The 21,076-nt window shown below is 42.9% G+C and overlaps 1 protein-coding gene across 1 annotated transcript in view; it reads right to left on the reverse strand.

Moving 5' to 3' along the window:
* The window catches only part of LOC306714440 (ADAMTS-like protein 1), an 85,563-nt gene that overhangs the window by 20,982 nt on the left and 43,505 nt on the right, over positions 1–21,076 (reverse strand). The window contains exons 3-5 of the mRNA XM_079184473.1: positions 6,316–6,443; positions 1,886–1,931; positions 1,303–1,539 (exon numbers count right to left, since the gene is read on the reverse strand). Coding sequence (XP_079040599.1) covers positions 1,303–1,539; positions 1,886–1,931; positions 6,316–6,443 — 411 coding nt within the window. The remainder of the gene's footprint in view (positions 1–1,302; positions 1,540–1,885; positions 1,932–6,315; positions 6,444–21,076) is intronic.

The raw sequence follows: 21,076 nt of genomic DNA on the forward strand, positions 1-21,076 counted from the left end.
CAGCAACCCGATTTCAAATTTCCAGCTTTAAAATAAACTCCAATTAAGATGCTCTGCAAAAAAAGAAATACGAAGAAAAATTGGACTCATAGTACTCATGTTGGTTTCTTTAGACCTTTAAAATTGAGTTAACTTAAGAAAATGTCTTCCTTCATACCAAGTAAATGTTATATTGATCCAAGCAACCCTCTGGGTTCTTCCATATTCATACCAGATCTATTGTTTTGTATGTCTAAGACAGCAGGACGCATCCCCTGGGAGTTGATTATGAGTTTTTCCAAAAATGTTCCCTAATGTTTTTTATCAAACATTATCTGCAACCATCCGTAGGTTGATTGATGGAGTTTTCCGCGATTTCTGTCGGTAAGACAAAACCAAAACCGCAGTGTGATTCTAAGCATGGCAAGAGAGTAAATTAAAATCCTTGTGTGACTTTGCAGACACACACACACACACACACACACAACGCCTCGGGACGTAATTTCATTCAAGTGGAAAAAAATGCATTGTAAAGTATTTCCTGGACTGTCAGTCAAAGGCCCCAATCTCAAATATTATTCTCAATGGGACTTCATTTGTAAAGCAGATGGCATGACGTTGTAACTCAATCTTCCATAGGTTTTTTGGATTATTTACTTTTTGGCGCTTGAATCCAAATACACTGTAATGTATGTAACATGTGAGCCAGTAAATATATCGTTGTGTTTCGTTCATTATTAAACTAAATATATTCTAATTTTGAAAGAAATTTGCTTTTACGGGCATATATGGTCGAGATTTTCTATGATTTTCTCAATTCGGAGATTGGGAGTCACCAATTCCTTCACTGGCGCTTACAGTTTTGGGCAAAATAAGTGTTTTGTATTCTATACGTGTGTCCATTTGTATTCTATATTCAACTGGATACATCTAAAGAATCGTATCTGCAAAAATCGGATGTTTTTATGTTTCCGTAAAAAGCTTTTAATCTATCCAGCCGAGTAGACACTTCGTATGCATAGCATATTTGTTCTTGAGTTCTCCAAAACTGCATTCAGTTTAATCTAAGCATGTGGCTGTTCTCAGCACACTGGCACGAGACTGCAATCTGGAGGACACATATTCCAGATTTCCTGAATAACAACTGATCGAAATCCCATTTATTGGTGTCTGAGAAGTCTGTCTTGGGACCCCAAAACTGTGTAAATGTCCCACACTGAAATCTGAGTAAGTTACTTCTCTATTTTAAGTCTGTAATATCTTGAGTCTACAAGTCTATATTTGGCTTCATGAACAATAAAGCTCTCGAATTATTTCTCCTACCTGGCAGACTCCGCTGATACACATGTCCAAGGACTCGGTGTAACAGCGTGTCCCGTCCAGCACCTTGGGCGCCAGCTCCATCACAAGGCCCGAGCCCTTGGCTTTGCACTTGAGAGCGCAGGGGTTGTCCGGGTCATTGTACACAGGCAGCCACTCGTGGTACTGACCCTGGTATCGCACGTCTGCATGAGCTGAACACTGCTGTGCACGGAAATCACCTGTATCTGGAGGGCAATCCTGAGGGTCAGAAAAATATTTAGCCATATTTCTACAATTAATGCGAGGCATAGCATTATTGTAAATGTATGTGGTGGAAGGATTGTTGTTACTGCGGTTGTTGAAACTCAACATTGTGATCATCATATTAAATTACAGCTGAACTAATGACATAACTTCTCACTTCCTCTGTAACAATAGGATCCTAAATCACTAAATTCCACCTCTTACCATAAACATTAATCATATTTGCACAGTTCCACCACACAGAATTCTCAATCACAACTTGCTCAGTTTAATTCAATTAGAAAAACACATGAAAGCTCTACTGGTATCCATTACATAACGATGAGCTTGCTGAACTTACCACATTACTGCATGTGCGATATTTGATATTCTGCCCTTCACAGGTCCTGCGGAAGGATTAAAAATGAACATGTGGGTGAGGTAGTAAATGATAAAAACAAACCACAATGCACACCGATAATCTTTGCCCGAGGCAGCTGGTATTCCAACCGTTGACTGATCGTTTTTGGAATTGCAGAGCAGTGATTGTGGCAGTGATTAATTCACACAGTGTGACATAAATACATAAACAGATCAAACTAAAATGACGGAGAATCAGGTTTGGTTGCTGTAATAAAGCTATTATTCTTTTGTGTCACAATTCATTACGGTGGCATTTAACTTCACAATAATTACTCAAAATATATATAGTGTTGAACAACAATATTTGGATAAAACAGGAACAATTTAAACTTCATGAAATGGAGGGAGAAAAAAAAGATAAATAGGAAAAAATAACAATAATTCTCATTTGTCTTTGTGATCGGTCTTTAAACAAACCATTGCTTTATAAACCAGCAGTGCTGCACATGCACGAGTAAAGCAGACACAGTCGGGCCCTCCGAGCTGTGTCTGCTGAACAGATTGAAGCAGTTTGAATCAAGACTCTCTGCATGACAGTCTGCAGCGTCTTCGCCCCAAATTATGGAGCTAACCACTTATTGAAAATTAGGATTATTTTGTGCTTTGATGCTGAGTGATGATTAAACTATTGATGGTGACTATGATAGGGCAATTATTCAAGACCCCAGTGGGAGCTAATCAAAGGATATTCTTTTGAGTTTGGGAACTTAAGAGGAATTCCAGTGTCATCGGCCCTTAGCTAATCTGGAATCATGATTGGAGGCAACATCGCATGGTTTGGACTCACGGATGGAACGAGGGCTCAAGGATTTTTACAATATTATTCCAGAGAGCCGAGGGAGTGGATGTGAAGTGCGTGGCATGGCAAGAACATTAGACCCTGTGACGTACCCAGACAGTCCCTTCTGCCAAGCCAAACAGGTCATAGGGCTTGGACCCAAACAAGAGACTTTCAAAGACCAAGAGTTGAGAGACAGGTACCAAAGATCTGGATCAGTGGGACGAGCTATATATAAACTGAACGGTAAAAAAAAGGAGGCAAAGGGAATTAAATGAATCTCTATTGTAATTTCCTCTCGACTTTGGAAGCTACAAAGTGGAGGCGAAGCAGAAGTAGGGCTGGTGCTACACATTCATCATGGCGTCATCATAGGTTGGGGAAAAACGACTAGAGCACACAACACATAACTCACAGGCTATGACCCTGCTCTTTACTGCCAAATATACACAAAAGACACAAAGACAGTACAGAGAGAGTTTGCTCATCAGTTAAAACTACCACGTAGCATGCCAGTGACATCCTCAGACAAGAAAGGAACTCAAATCTGTTGTCACCATGAAAAATCTTAAAATATTGGATATGCAGTCAAATTCCCTTGGCTCATAATGTCCATATACATGTCATCAACTCTTCTCGTTAGGTTGAAAGTAATTGCAACCAGCGTTCCATGACCTTTGCCATAACATTGATACTTTTGAGGCGAGCGGGCACATGAAAATGTGGAGATGGTAATGGCTGAAATATGCTTTTGTACTGAGAGCTCTGCTCTTGGTCAATTTAGGAAATTGAGAGCAGTCAGGCCGTCAAAGAAAGGTAACATGAAGTTGAGAAAGATGAAGCCACAGCCAAAGTTAATTAAAGCAACTTAATTAGTCATTCACGTTTAACTACTGCGCCATTTGAAGATAGACTTTTAACACAGCTGTGGCATGGCTTTGGTGAAACACCAAAATGCCGCAGTCATTTAATGCCACAGCCTATAATTGCAGCTAATCAATGACCCAATTAAGAGTAAAAACGTCGTTATCAGCGGTGAGAAGTTATTTGCAACTCCACTTAACTTGTTCCTTGTCCCTATGACTGCTTATCTTTACTCGCTTATCAATGGGGTACATGACTCTTTCAATTATTTTAACAAAGTCAAAATAAAGTCAAGGCTGGCCTCTTTTTATCAAAATAAATAACAAAAAAAACCTCACTGACGTTTCTGCCAACCACGAGCCTCATAAGAAAAAAATTGAGCGGTGCTTTCTCTTGCCCGCGACACTCAATCCATATGTCCACACATGCTTCAAAACGCTGTTGTTAATAATGGAGATTGTGATCAAGTGAAGGGACTAATGTGGGCCGGGGCGATCTGTGTTTAGTCTGTACTCTCCATGTCCCCTTTTGGGACATTGTCTAACTCCTGTGCGTTTCTGCATTAGCAGCAGGTCCCTACTTGTGTGTGAGCGTGTGCGTGTGTTTAAAGGTCAGGGAGTTGGAGTGGTTTGGAGGGTGTTACAGGCCCGTTTCCAGCCTCTCTTTCCAAAGAGTCACACACACACACACACACAAGGGGCCTTGTGTTGTGCTTTTTAATGACGCCGTTTGATCCTCCACCCGGTTCCAGGCATTCCCACGCAACAGCAGGCTGAGGTGGGATGAGGTGGGACGGAGAGTCCTGCCATTTCCTCAAGAAGCCCATATGTTACTGCCACCGCCAAAGGACATACAAGTTTGTAAACATACCCGCCAGGACTTACACGAGCATGTATCTCTACACACACAAACACTGCCTACAACCCATATGGAGCTCAAACCCCAAACACCTCTTAACGCGTCAATTGCTTTTACAGTCAGTAGCATTCTGAGGTGTGCCTGGCCACAAAATTCTGGGCAAGCCGAGAGAAATGGCTGCTGCTGATATCATTAAATGAACTCCTCAAAAAGCCATTGACCTCAATGTTTACAGTGCAGCACATGGGGGGTCTGGCACTTTGAGTTTGAGGTTTTGATGGCCTGAAGCTTTTTCGCCTGGCTTCCCAGCACTAGTGCGGACAGATTCATGGTTATTCAGAGTACATCTCCATTGTGACCTCAGGTATGATCTGCACTGTTTTGTCAGTGTGTCTTTGGAGAGTTTGTAATGTTTTACGATCTCGCTGGCTGCTCCTGGAGCCCCCCCCCCCCCCCCCCCCCCTCTGAAGCCCCATACAGTGAAACAGAGGTGACTTTGGCAGCAAAGCTCACTGGCTACCTTTAGTGAGAGCGCAATGCATTTGGGGAACTGTAAAGTAGAGGAATGCAGTGAAGTCACCCTGCAGTTATTTCCCAGTCTATAAATGTGACAACATTACTATGGAAAACATACCCTCTCGTTCCGTCTTTCTCCTTTTTCTCTCTCTCTCTCTCTCTTGTTCCTCAAATCCATTTGTAATTGACCACTTTGCCCCGTACACTTTGCTTCGAGCTTTAATCTTGAAGCCCACAGGGTTAGCTTGAAGGCTAACCGACCGGGTGACTTTGGCAACTGGATGAAAGGACCGAGAGGTCCAAAGTGCAAGTTCCAAGTTCGTCCCGAGACTTAAGCCGAGATGATGAGCAGTGGGAATCCAACCAATGTGGGTTCATTGCTTGCAGAGCCCAAAGTCCATCACAGAAAACACTTATTAAAAGTGACACGTATCGATTGTTATGCTTACATTGGTTAGGAGACGTTACAAAAAAATCGGAACCCTATTGTCACGGATGAATTCAGTCGAGACAGTTTTAGAAAGGTGGATGGGCAAGTGATCTCAGGTGACCCCTCAGGGTGCTATTTAACATTCACATGTATTTTGAGCACTTCCATTCCAGCCCATGGGAATGGAGCGATTGGTGAGATTTACTCACACTATTAGGGACGCTGTCTGGATTTATTTGGCAGAACGACTGCGAGCAACAGAAAAAGAGCCCCCCCCCCCCCCTCCTGCTTCCCACTCTTGAATATTAAAGCCATGATATGGCACTTTAATGGAAACCAGTCCAAACCACCAGTCAGGACTTTGCTCTTTAAAAGATAGATCGAATAGTGTTTGAACACACGCTTGCAAATATTACATAGCGTCATTCTTTGAGTACCGCAGTCGTAAATTTCAATGTATTTTGTACGTCTCTGGTTCTAATAATAGCAATTCGTGGAAGACAATCAAACAAGAATCACTGAGAATACTCTATGGTATGTTGTATGTGATAAGGGTCAAGGGGACTCCAAACACGGATAGGAAATGTTTTAAAATAAAATGTTACACATTACAACTTTAAATACTGATAATTAAGGCAGACAATGTTAAAATAAGTTGTAGTTTGTTCTTAAGCCATTTAATTCCTCACAGTACATGTAGTTTCATACCAACTCCGATCAATGCATCAGATCTTGGCCATATTGTCCCTGCAGCACCCCTATCTCAAATATGCGATGTTGTATAGGCATTAGCAGGAAATGTGTTGTACCTCATATTGCACTATGGAAAAACGCGAGCATAACCCATGGTGTTGCCCACTACCTCGTCACACAGAGTTTGTATCAGGCGTTAGGGTGAGAAGTGGCTGATAGGCGGCCTTACTTGGAACTGAGGCATCGTCTGAGGGAGTACGAGGCGCCTCCTGCACAGGTCCGGGAGCATTCACTCCATGAGCCCCAGGCGTCCCACAGAGTGTCTCTGTCCTCTTCTGACCGGGCCGTCCGCGAGCTCTACACACCAGGAAAGGAGACATGACTTGAGCAGAAGTGAAGGAGGAAGTGAAGAGTTTGTGCACACGAGTGATCGGTCGTGGACATCCTTGTGCGGTTACCAGTCCATCCATTCAAACCAATGCTACGTTGTCTTTCCGTTCAATCGTTCGTCTTAATATCTGCCAAGACCCAACCGAACATTACAGCATCATAAAACTGAGTTATGCTCTCCTCGTCTCCCTTTTGCCATGGGAGCAACCCGCATGCATAATCCCCAGTCATATGACTTGTGGCCTCCTCTGTTTAAACAGATTGTCTTGCAGAGCACACAAATAAAAAGCCAAAACTGCTAGTTGAGAAGCTGAACTCAATTTCAGGAGCAGCGGAAAACGAAACACAAGTGCATGTGACGGGATGAGAGAGCCTTGCAAGGGGAAGCAATCAAAAGCTCTCGACTTTTAACCCTTTGCATATCTCAAGTGTCTTGAGTCATCCTTTATAATATGATGAACTGTTAGTCCTCTCCTAAACTACGTGCCTCACGTGTGTGTGTGTGCGTCTCCCTCTGTTAATTGCGTCGTGCTGTATTTGGCAGCAGAGGCAGGGATATTACTGCGTGATCCAAAGTCAATATTATGAGAGGATGAATTTTGCGACTGCAAGGACAATGTGCATCTCAGATGTAGAGTGACAGCCAAAAAGGAAAGTCCTCCCCACCCCTCTATATTACACTCTTTTAACTCCTCTTTGCCCTACAAGGCCTTTCGTATTTTCAGATTAGATTTGAGTGGACTGACTCACCTAGACAAGGTGTTTATTTGTAAGGCTAGCACTGGCATCTGATGTGGATCATCTACTGCTCCACATGAGTTATGTTTCTTTGTCTTGGCTTTACTCAGTAGCCTAGATCTCAGCAGCCTAGCTCTTCTCAATGCCCTTTGCAGGTCCGTTAGCTACGTTATAGGCTCAAGATTGTATGAAAAAGGAAAATAGATTGCTTTTGCTGTCTAGAACAGGGTCAGCTTAGCTCTGTGGAGGTAATCCACTCAAAAGCTGGCAAAAACAACCGGTTCTATACCTGTGGAATGGATGAAAACCTGGAAAATGAGAAGAAGAAAAAAAGACTTGGAACTTGGAACCGACGCTGGGAGAAATCATCCACCTCCTATGGCAGCAAGAATTTGGGTTAAAAGACTAGAGGTGCAAACACATTCAATACAAATAATATGCCTTTCAACAGAGGCTTTGATGGCAATGAAAAGGAATAGATGGATGTGAGAACAAATTATCACTTTTTCCACAGTAACCTGAAAACTTAGGCAGTCTTTCTGATGTTGGTGAAGCGTGAAAGAACATTTTAAAATTGCAGAAATGCAGCTTTTGTGCGCTTTAGACAGCCTCCCACCACGGGATCTTTACACCACCACCACGGCCGTTTAAACTGGCACATCCCGCAGAGCTTTTGACTTCAAAATCCCAAATCCCGCAGATTAGGAATGAAATGTGAGGGACAACAAGCCCACTTACCCCGAACACCCTGAATAAGGCCGGGACTATGCGAACTTTATGTGTAACACCTGCTCTTTATGCCCACTGAGCTGACAAACGGTTTACAGTGAATGGCCCAGCTTGCACTTGAGACCCACAGACTTGAGATTCTAGAGGAAAAACTCAGGATACGCCAAGTTATTTTGACCTCTTTGGCCCCCTTTTCCCCCAACAGCATGGCATTGTGCCTCGTGTACAAACGTGAATGGATCTTGCAGAGGAAAGTAGATACAAGGTAATAATACTGCCTTGATTATTTTCTTTGGGTCGCGGTCGCAAAAACACCCACGCCGTACGCTGCGGAGCAGGGTGGCGGGTTTACATTATTAAACGTGCGTGGGGACTGATATAAATGGCTGTCAGTGTCAATGACGCCTGAGGAACAGCAGAGGGGAACGGCAAGACCTAAACACGCAGCCATCGGAGCATGCGGCCAAACATATCGGCGGTGGCACTACTTTCTGCACGGGCCAACTATTCCAATGTTTGGATCCACAGTAAATAAACACAGGCTGTGCTCTGGGCAGCCGGTTAGCACACCACCTCAGTTCTCCTTTGAAAAGCAATCAGTGAATTTTACACTCAATTACGGCTGGGAGCTGTGTGTTGCGAAGCCAAGAGAGCCGGAGGCATAACGAGGCTGGTGAAGAAAGAGGAGGGGAGGTAGATGAAGGGACGGTGGAATGGAGATGAGGAGGTTGTTTGGCTGACTGTGCTGCTATTGTTCTCAATGAAGGCGGAGGAACACGGGGCTCCGCAAGTCGGACGGCCGCCCTGCTGGGATTTGGATCCAATAATCAAAAGGCTCGAATATCTAGTTGGAGCCTTCCGCACCGTCCATTGCGGCACGTCCCACCTCTCCTGCTCTGATCCCTCCAGGGTTCTATTTGCACCGTTAACGGCACCAATTTACACAACAAAGCATTTTAGACACATTTTTATCTCCGGCTCTTTTACTATTTGGATAAACGGAGCAAAACATATGATCACAACGCCCCCCGTGGCCGTCACCCACTTAATGTTTTCACATCTAGTGGAGGAGAGGAAATGAGCACATGATAAAAGACTCGTGATCTCCACATTAAGTTATTCTGATGGACAGATTCTATTTAAGTCACCTGTCAGCAGCTGAGACTTAGGGCATTTTTCCTTGAAGATGGAAAACTCCTCGACAGGGGAAAGAAACCAGACCCTGGTTCCTTTTTTTTTTTTTGCAGACTGTGTCAATAAGCATACGATGGCCTTTTCAGTCGGCAAGACATACGATATTTGCACATCTGCTGAATCCCTTGTCGTCCGATCCACGCTGCACGGCACTGTACTCACCGCCATGCCGCAAGGAAAGCAGTCACCTTAATGTAACAGGGAGGACTAGCCTCAGACCAAACAGCTTGCATGACAAGTCAACTTTTTGTGCCTTAGATCACAAACACACAGGAGGCACGGGGACTTTTCAGCAGCAGGAGCGAATAAGACACGTCAGGTCACACTAACTGCCTTGTTTAAAGACACTGGCCGAAAGGACTCCAGGATCTGGAGAGTGCATTTCTACCGCAGATATCACAAAATGCATGCATACACACAGCAATCTATTAGAACACATGCTTTTTGAATGATTTACTTGATGTGACAAGTTTTAAAGGCTTAAAAGACAACAAAAAAATATCACGAAACAAGTAGATTTCTTTCCACATTTTGAACATTTAGGGGAAAAAAAGCAAACATTACAGTACCAGGATAAGAAGAGCTGTCACCAGTAGCTTGCAAGATAAAAAACCTTGCTCCATGCCTTTTCAAAGTGTGTGAGTCACTCACTCCAGTTCTGAGTGTGTGTTTGTTTGTATGTAAAAGTGTGTGATGCCCTCCTCTCCGGGTCACTCTGTGTGTCCTGTCTGTCTGCCTGCCGTCTCCTCTCTGACTCGCTCCTGTTCTTCCTCAGGAATAAGGGGAGGGAAGGAGGACTTGGAGTGTGCGTCTGTGTTTTTGTGCGGGTGAATGTGGGGGGAGTAATGGGGGGGGGGGGGGGGGGGGGGGGGGGGATCCGAGACCCTGCGAGTCCTTCAGGTCTGGCACACTAGCCAATCAATAAATGGGCCTCAGTCAAGCGTGCTAGTTCAAATAAGGAGCTGGGCCAGCTGCAACTTCACAACTTCACACATTTACGTGTGTGTGTGTGCATGTGTCAGAGTCGGAATAATGGCAGACAGACAACAATTGTAAACCAATTTTCTTCCCCCTTTGATTCTTTCCATTTCTCCGTCTAATTTCTCAAATTTCTGCCTCTTATATGTACCCCCTTTTTCTTCCCTCCCTGCTTGCCTTCCTCTCATTTTATTGCGCTCATGCCGCTGTTTCTCATTTCTTTTCAGCTCTGGACGGCTTTGCTCCGTCTTCTGCCAGCGATGTGTTTTGGAAATGTCAAAAAATCTCAGTCATACAGAGCAAGCTAATCTGCTCGCATGTGGGTTTGACAATGTCTTGTTTTATGATTATCTTTAGAAAAAAACAAAACCCAAAATGTACACAGATATGCTGACTCCAAACACAAATAGACGTTTAGGAGCATGTCCGCCTCCTGACTGTGTTTTGCTTTACAAGGACTTGCACGTGAGATGTAAATGCGATGACATAGTCTGGTCACTGAAGCTATCGGGGTAGACTTCTCAGCCACGGTGACTTTTTTCTATTTCTTTATGAGCCAAAGGTCTACTTCAATAGAGCCTTTCATAACATCTGGCAGTTAAAGCCAGTGAACATTTGCGCTCTGGAGGTGGGGAACAAGCCAGGTGTCCCCTGGAGGGACAATACCTCTGGTTATAGAGGAAAAACAACCAGCAAGATGGACAGCTCTTGGTGCAGAGGGAATATACTATACGCTGAGTAACTTTCCAGTTATAACTTTCCAAATGGCAAGGCGCAAAAACAAAAAAAAGGCTTAAAAGAGAAAGTTAAAAAACATATCGAGCAGTCAACGTCGGTGCCAACCCTACGGTGCCCCTTGATGTGACTCACAAGGTAGCGGGCTATCATTCAGGAATTCAAATCCTGACGTTCCAAAGACAATAAAAACCCTGTGCGCTTCAAATCAAGACTTCAAATGCACCTCCCAATCAAACACCAAATCAAAAACCACATAATTGGTATCAATTAAGGCTGCAAGGAATGTGCAGCAGTCCAGAGCAAATAGTCAGCAACCCCAATCACAACATCGGAGCGGATGTCTCGACACTTTACCGGTATACACACACACAAAGACACGCACATTTCTTTATACTTCAGTTATACACAGCAAACCAGTCTTGAAGTCTTAACTTTCTAACAGTATGGGACTTGGCTTGTTTGACTTTGTAGTAGGGGGATGTCTGTACTTTCTGCGAATTGGGGAATTATCCACATGCACACACACACACACACACACACACTCAGTTATCCACTTAACACCGGTGTATTTTGTGATGCCAGCAGGGAGGGAAGCGGACGTGCACGTTTTCATAGGGTCCACACAGAAATCATATCGCCTTGCACCCTTAATCCATAACCTTCTGATATTTGCTTTCAGAAGAAATTCTTCTCAGATTTGCAAATGTATGACTACAGAAAATAAACCGTGGCATCGACGATGTGCCCAGAGTTTAAAACCAAAACACCAGAGGAGGAAATTAACATGTTTGACTGACACCCACTTGGAGCCAGTTCTCTACCACAACATTGCTGGAGGTGTCTCCTCACAGTTTAAACAATAATCAATGAAGACGACGAGGTGAGAAAAAAAAACGATATAGTGCATTGTTATTTTACACAAGGGCAGGCTTGGGTATTAGGTTGCATGAGGTAAGCATGCAAGTGGTTCAGAAGATCTGATTGTCCACAGACAGACGCTCTCACACCCTATTTTTGTAGATGTGGCCATCGTTTCAATCGGTTAAGATAACATTGTACTCCCATAAGTAATCGCTGCAATCTGGGAACACGGCAAAATAGGAGACTTCAACAAAGTCCTACAGGGCAAGAAAGATGAGCTACCGAAATAATAATCCCTCACTGCATCGGAGACTCTCTAGTGGGGGCTGCAACCTGCAAGGCAAGGGTCACATTGCATACAGGTGTAGCTGAGGTAGCACTACTGCTAGTGAGCTAACCTGCTAGCATGTTTTATGCCAGTTGACCACTATTGGCTGCTGTCTTAATGTTGTTTTACAGGATTTTACTGTTTTTTATAATGAAAATTACTTTTATTGTGTTTTTACTACTGTGGCATTGAGTGTCCTTTTCATTATGGTATTTCCTTAGCAGACACTGAACAGAGCTAGTGAGAGTCAGATAATACAGCTGCGTTACATTAATTGTAATGTATTTATTGAAAAATATGGTAACGGTTACGTTTGCTTTGATCACATTTGCACTATTATCTCCATTTCATTGTCATTGATGTTGTGTTTTATGTTCATACATGCACTTTATACTTTATATTTATACATAGTAGTTAAATGTTTATGCTTACCTTTGTTCTACTTTGTTGTTCTGCTTTTTGGTTTATTTGTCTATTACTGTTTATGTGCGTTGAGAGCAATGGAACAACCAACGTCAAATTCCTTGTATGTATACTCATACATAGCCAATAAAGCCGATTCTGATTTATATCACAGCGATAAGTTACTGGAACTGTAAAACCTTCATATTTGATTGGCTGCTCATGTTTCTTGCCTCATCTGACTTCTTCTTCAGTGATGTCGCCATCTTACCAACATTGCTCACTCCCAGTGGGGTAGAAATACACTAGAAAAGGTCCCTCATGCAAAATAACATACTTTGTAAACAGGCAATGTTTTTTAGGTCTTGTAAAAGGTCACCAAGTAGGCTTTCCAAGCAGCAGAAGTTTAACGGATCCTTTCCTCTCCTCCGATGTGGAGGAATTAAGGATAAAATTAAAAGATTGTCGTATTACGAGGTGATGACCTGAGTTAACAGGCCCAGAGTTCTCAGAAAGAGAGACAAATGAAGCTAAAGTTACCAGGGACCCACATTAAGTTACACTCAAGAGCCCAGACCCTCGACTCCCACGAGGAGACTTAAACGGTTCGGTCGGTATAAATGGTATAGCCTCCCACCAACGGCGTATGTGCTCCAGGCATGATTTATACCAAAGCCATTGTTTAAAAAGCTTTCTGGGCCACAGTATAAAATGTTTTACCAGGACAGTGATTTTACGACCTGCAGCTGAAAATCAACCACACTTCCCCGTCCCCCAAAACCAGAGGATTAAAATAAAGATGTAATTCCCTGAAAATCAGCTAAATCCAATTTAAGCCAGATGGGAGGTCAGCTGGAAAAAGCAACTCAAAGTAAGCAGCAGTAGTGCAGATAAAACATGTGCTTTCAAATACTCCCTAAATATTTTCTTTATTTCTCTTCGTCTTTAATGATTAGCATTAAGTGTTTCTTCCTTTTTATGGACTACTTGATCGTGATTATTTAATACTTGATATGGAACTGTGGTCAAAAGAAATGCTGGGTCTACAAGTTATGAGCAATATTTGGTTTCAGTATTTGGTGGTAATCTGAAGATGACAGATTTACAGAGACATAAACACATCTTCTGAGGATACTGCATCATGGCCGAGGTGGTAGGAAGAACAGTGCTGCAAGCAAGGTCATCTTAGGGATAAATAATGCGCTCAAGGGAACGACATATACGCAAACTTGGCCTTTAACGGACCAATCTCTGCTGGCACACAGTCCAGGAGATCTTCTGGCTGTAACTCCCTGCAGCTCCGCAGAGGAAGACATTTGTTCTGCCTGGATATTGGTCCCAGGACCTTTTACAGCATGAATGAAAACAAAATGATTTATTTCTCACAATAGCAGCTGCATAGTAAGGATCTTGTCAGCTTGCATAGGACCGGAAAATCAGGTGACGTTGTTTTGGATGGCTCCCAGATGGTAGTTACAACATTTAAAATGTGGAATATACAGTATCTTACATCTGTTAAACAGAACAAAGAATGTACAGCAATGTTAACAATGGCTGCAGTATATTGTAAATCAATGAAATTCATCTATAAATTTAGTTTTGTATGAGCTAAGATGGCTTCCTTTACCAGGTTTAAGGAGCTAAAGCAACATTTTCATCTCTGTAAGGCTGTACAGTAATAGCACGTTGGTACTTTTTAGCTAAATACTCACAACAGCATGCTAACATGTGTACACAGCTACAACGCTAACATGCTGATGTTTAACAGGTATTACTTACCACGTTCACCATCTTACTCTAGCGTGTTAGCATGCTAACAATTGCTAATTAGCACTGAACGCAAAGTACAGCTGAGGTTAATGGGCATGTCATTAGTTTTGCAGACATTAAATCATAAACCCAAATGAAATTTTGACATGAAAAGTCATGGGATCACCAAAGTCAGTGGGATTCATCCTGTGAGGAGAATGAATGTCTGTTCAAAACTCATTGAAATCATCCTATACTTGATGTTTGTATATTATTTCTTTGCTAGTAAGAGCTTAATAAGACACATCTGCTTCTTCAAAAAGGCAACAAAAAATATAATTTCATAAATATATATTTTACAATAATTTACTGCGCTCTTTATTCTGACATTTTGAATAAGCCAGTAACCACAATCTGATCCCACCTGAGCAAGCCTCTAAAACTCCCACAACGCAGAGGACGAATGGGGCACATAACTAAGAATCAGCAGTGACATTTACTGCTTCCTGAAACTGCGTTCGTAGGTTCTCAGCACCGAGCTTTTCCCATTAGCACATCCAGGAGAGCTCATGTGTTTTAGCAGCTTTCTAGTGATCGCAAAGGGTAACTCCATCAGGGTCCCACCACACCAACACTCCCCCCAAATGCCTCTCTCTTTAACCCAACCACGGACACTGTGGCGTTTTTAAAGAGGGCATGACAGGAGGGGATGGGTATAAATTAGCTATGTAAAGCCGCTGGAGTTGACTAAACTGGCCAGCCAAGGTGGGCTGGAGGGAAACGAGGAGCGTGGGACCCGCATCCAGATCTGGGCAGACACTAAGCACCATGGCGTATTTATGGACTCCTAGCCAGCATCGAGCTTGACTGATCCCCTGTGTTTCACAATGGAGACCATACTGCCATATCATCTGGATTGTATAGCTTTTCACAACAGTCCGCACTTCATTTTCTGAAAACACAAATCAATAAAACTAGCCCACTGTAAAGCGGCGTCATCAATATTTTTACGTTAACATCGGAGTACATGAGTAACTTTTAGGTCTAAAGGGCGGCTCATAGTGATCGACCCATAGAGAGTAACCACAAGGCTCTAATAACCTGTCGACTACCTGCCTCGTAATGGCAAACAGTTAGCAACTAGCTAGTAAAGGCTGAGCGTTAGCAGCTAAAGAACCAAATATTTCCCTCAGGAGTTGGTGAAGACCAAAACATGGGCTAAAAATGATAAACGATACAAGGATTCTGAATTTCAGTTGCTTAATAGACCTCACATACATGTGCCAGCACCAGATGTTACATTATCTCTTAAAATAACAAAATATATTACTTAGTTTCTAGTCACATCCTCTCTCTCCTGGCCATGTGAAACTGAACAGAAGACATCACTGCTCCATCTGGGGCTGTTCACATTTAACACGCATCCTGGCCTCGTCATCCCTTTCCCCCTAAAACTCCTTCCTGTCTGAGTGACTAATTTGTTTTGGTTTCCTCATGCATTTCAAAATAAATGACTCTAAAGTTACTGGTATGCTCTTGAACTGTGATTCTATCTGGTGACATAATGCTACAAGTCAGTGGCAGCAGCAGTTATAACATGTGGGACTTGTAATCAGTAAACATGAATATCGGTAATTAACAGCTTGCTCTTTTTTTATCTCACACTAAAGAGCAGAGGGTGCTTTTCTTTGAGTACATTATTTATCACTTGTTGATATTCTGTTCTTTCCTGAACAAACAAACGTATGGGGAACAACGAGACAAATTAATATGATACAATACACGGATTCTTCTGGTCATGACGGGGACTAAAAACAGTTCAAAACTCACGATTATGCAGCACTTTTGATTGGTGGGGTAATGATTGAATTGTTCAGCCACTGTGACGGCAATCAAAGTTGGAATTATGACCAAATCCGTACAGCACATTAAGAAAGCTCTGTGGCTCCTCTGAACATTAATTTATGTTTTTCTTTGTTAAGAAGTTTGATAACTTAATCTCCTCTTTAAAAGGAGGACCAAGCTGGCTTTCCAAGGTGGTTAGAACTACAAACCCTACACAGCTTGTACAGGAGGCTGTCTGGGAAACCATGTGCGCCATGATGAAGAAATATTGCAGCCGTTTGGGGTAATCAACCCTGTGAAACCAAAGATTTTTGGCTACAATAGGCTCCATCAGGATTGCAGAACTGAAAACATGACATCCACGGCCATGTCAGGATTCGTAGATAGTTAGTCGGAGAAAGGAGAAAATGGAAAAGATGAAATGGTTGCAATGGAAAACCTAGATGTATGATAAATACTGAAAAACAAGGGAAATGTGATCATCAACTTGAAACAGCTCATTTTAGTTGATATCATAATGCCGAGAGACTTGGAACCAACTGACTAATTACTGCATACATGACATGAGAGTTAAGAGAACTGAAGTTCAAAGCTGTAACACGGCTCTTCTTGAACTGCAGACATGAAACAGGCCCCCTTGTTAACCTCCTCCATAATTGCAAAAGGAGACACAACAGTTCAACAGCAATTTTTCGAGCAGAGACACCAAGCAGCAACTCCAAATAAAAAGGCACCTGGTTTGTGTCAGCGGCCTATTATTCATGATGTGCAAGAGTGGAGTATTTACACTTGAAGAGAAGCGAAGCTTTTCTAGCCACAAAAAGACGTGTCTGATCTCTTGTATGTGCAGCTAAGGTTTCAGTTTTTTAACCCCAAAATTGAGTCACATCAGTAACATGTGTTTTTCATTGTCGATAATGTATTGTGTGTTGTCTTTGGCTCTGGCACCATCAGAGAAAGGGATAGTAATATGATAAAGGTGGTCAAAGGAGGCTTTAACCCTTGGAGTGTCCTCTGAAATCTGAATAATGATGCAATAACGAGCTGAGCAAAGGGACTCGTGCACTTCAGCACCTTGTTATGACCTGTGCCTGACCTACAAATATGGAAATGATTCAAGAAAAATGGACGACACCTCGAGCACATTGTTCCAATTCCCTTTGAGAAACACAAAAAAATTCACTGAATCTTTTATACAAATGCTATTAGGTTTTCAGCAAAACACTTCTCAAGCAATTACTCATTTCCTGATGAAGGCTCGTCCCAGGCTGAAACATGTTGGCTTTTATTTTTACTGTTAAATTACGAACTAGCCGCTTTAAAATCAGAGGAAACTTGCTTTGAACCTCAGTCTTTTCTACTCCTCATTGCTGATCGTCAAAAATGTGTAAACACGTAGTTGCACAGTATATCACGCTTTGTAGATCAACAACAATGAAGTTTGTGAAGAGCAGATTTGAAATTGTGTTAAAAGTGACACTGTGTCAATAAAAGTGCCCTTCGTAAAGATTAAAAGCTGAAAAAATGGGTGTAAAACTCAGCAGTGAAAGTTCCCACACTGTATATGACATTGAACTAACACGTTTGAGGAAAATAATTGGGCCCTGATATGTGCACATATCTTACTAAGACATACTTTTTATAAATCTTAATATTGCTACACATTGAAAAAAACTTGTTTGCAAATGTTGATATACAACCACAGGCGTTGACTGATCTCTGGACATCCTTTCACATCCACAAAATGTTATTGTACCCTTATGCATTGGAAATTCTTTACAAGCAATAACCCCTTGATATGTACCATATCGTTTTCAAGGGGTCCTCAAAGACAATAATACAATATGTGTCTGACCCGTTGTGCGTTAACCTCCGTTTCCCCTGATCTCCTCTCCTCATGTGTTCTGTCATTCCCCTGTTTGTTATTGTGTGCCATGTGCTCTGTGATTTCCCTCTGCCTCCAGACACCTCCCATGGCCACACCCCTGATTAGTGCACAGCTGCGGACACTCCAGCCAATTACCTCCTGCAGGCTGACACACCAGAACCTCATCCCACTAATCATCCCCCTGGCACGATATCAACCCTGTGTCCTGGGTTGTCAGCCCGTACCGTCTACCACCGGCTTCCCACCCTGTGCCTACTAATGTGCCTGCTTCCGGTGTCGGTCCACGGGAAACCACGCCGTCGATCCTGCCTTCTGTTCAGAGTAAATAAAGTCTGTTCTGTACCTGTCTTGCTATTGGGTCCTGTCCCAAAATATGAGAACTGTCGTTGTCTTGTGATGGGGAGAGGGCCAATTAAGAGTTTCATACATTGTACGGGGGATGAGTTATGAAAGGACAGTCAAGAACAAATCTGCATGGTTTATAATAAACTATATTGAGAGGAAGAAGATTAGTTTTGGATCCAGCCTGAGATAAAACATCAGCACAATCCAGTCGTGGTAAAATGAGTTGTAGCGCAAGCTTACCCTCAACAATAAATGAGAAGCAGTTTCTGGATCGTTAAAATACCCAGATTCATTTTCTTCACAATCTAATTGACATAGATAAAGATAATATAGATAAAATAATAGATCAAATGAAATGTATGATTGAGACTAGGACATAAATTCTTACGCAACACAGCTCTCCGTCCATAACTTGCCATGGTGCTGGGAGTGCTGACAGCTCTTTCAAGCAGCCACACTTCAGCACATCGACTGGGCTTTGTCCTGCAGCAGCCCCGCTCAGAGAGCGGAAACGATCCATCAGCCTGCCACAGTGCAGCTCTGCAATCAAGCATTCCTCACCCATATGCTTCTGTAATCAGCTGAGGGGAAACGCACAGGCGATGCGGCCGAAATCGCGGAAAGGCACAGGGAGGATGATGTCATCTCCATACATTAGAATGTGCGAAGTTGTGATGGATATATCATGCCGACTTCACTGCTTCTTTTTTTGATGCAGTATGAACAGGAGACACGAGTAAAGTAAATTAGAGACGAGTGGAAAAGAAATCGCACATACAGTGACTCATTTGAACCACACACACTTCCTTTTCATCTGCATTTTCTCTCTTTGGAGACTCTTCTCTCCTTTTCAGACTGTCACTCTAACAGGTCTTCTTTTCTCTTTCCACCCGTCTTGTAGAAAATTTACTGGATAGCATTTCAACTCGGCCTGTCGAAACCTATTGGGCAGATTGCAGATCTATATGGAAAAGAGCACTCGCACGCCAGCCGTCCTGCCCTTCTTTTCCAAAACCACTGGCATATCAAATACAAGGCACTTACTAGTAGGTCAACAAGGAAATATGGCCCACGGGACACATATTATGGTCATTCACCAAAGCCTCAAGATAAACACGGGTCAAACGCTCCTGCCCGACAGCGAAGAAGAGCTTTAAAGCTACTCTTTGCTGTGGAAAGAAAAAAAAAACACGACGTGAGGCCGATGTAGCAACGCAATGCCAAGTTTCAACAAACTTCCAAGAATCCAAGAAGTATGACCACAAGATAATGGCTAACAAAAACAGCTGACATCACTGCTCTGTATGTAACCAGAAGCGAAACAGGAGCGGCATCCGGGCCAACTAAAAAGGAGGACCAATGGTGCAAAACGAATGCTGCACTGAGGGCTGCGTGGGGAAACCGTGAATGTCCGTTTTCACTAAGAAGCGGTATGACACAATTATCAGATTCTTTTGTGATCATTCTCACTTTATTGACATCACTAGTGTGGCGATTACAACAGATTTTTGTGATCAACTGACCTTTTCCTCTTGCGCAACCAGGAGGCTGACATTTGTACATACCTGGCCAGGCACTTAACGGCAGACAGTCAAGGTTAGCGACTAGCTGGTGAACATGGTGGAACATTTAGCAGCTGAAGAGTGCACATTTCCCTCAGGGGTTGGTGGAGACCAAAGACAGGGCAAAAAGGAGAGTGAAAATTGGACTCAGGTGACATCCGAACGAATGATAACGTTGCTCTATATCTACTGGATGTGCAAATAGATTCATTGTTTGGAAGAGAACAACGTGTCAATTTTGTGTTCACAGTTTGCTTCTGCTGCCCCCAAGTGGCCACAAAGTCGGTTAAAGCAGTTTTATGATGCAGCCTACATTATGATCATGTAACTAACATCATAGAACAAAAGAAAAGTCCACGTCTTGAAACCTGGGGGTAGTGATTGCATCAGGAAATGTCAAATTGTCTATGATAAAGGTGGTTAAAGGACTATAGGTTGAGTGTATTGTGGGTAATACATTTACGTGTGTGTGTGCGTGTGTGTGTGTGCGTGTGTGTGCGTGTGTGTGTGTGCGTGTGTGTGTGTGTGCGTGTGTGTGTGTGCGTGTGTGTGCGTGTGTGTGTGTGTGTGCGCGTGTGTGTGTGTGTGTGTGTGTGTGTGTGTGTGCGTGTGTGTGTGTGTGTGCGTGTGTGTGCGTGTGTGTGTGTGTGAGTGAGTAAGAGCTAGAGAGACAGAGAGAAAGAAATATCTGTTTGTAATATCTAGACTATGTACGTTAACATGCCAAGTAATACATCATTCCCTTAAATACACTTTGAGAAAAGTTTATATTGCAAAACTCACGCCTCGGGCTATGTTCCTTTATAGTTCTGTTGAAACATGGAAATCACGTCTAGTTTCTCTTTCACAGTTTACAAAACAAAAAGTGACAAACGCACGCTCGTGAAAAGAAACCTCATTTGTCCTCTGTAAAAGGCTGGTGTCGAGTCAAAAGCTTGCCCAGGTGATGGAGGGGGAGAGGAAACTTTTGGATGCATGACTGAAGCGTAACCGCACAGGAAGAAAGCTGCAATGGATCAGTGCACCTCCATCCCTCCCGCTCCCACATAAAAAAAACAAAAAACTCTACCCTGTTTTCACAGGAGCTTTTGGGCTCACAGCTGTCTAAATACGCTACTGTAGTGAACTCCCCTCCAGTGAGGTGTTTAGCCGCTCGGACGGTCAAAGTGAACGGCAGGAGAGGAGAGGAAAAGGGAAGAAATAATAATACCCGGCACTATTTCTTTCTATCTTGACCCCTAAT

This window comes from Pholis gunnellus (genome assembly GCF_910591455.1).
Source record: "Pholis gunnellus genome assembly, chromosome: 23".
NCBI lineage: Eukaryota > Metazoa > Chordata > Actinopteri > Perciformes > Pholidae > Pholis > Pholis gunnellus.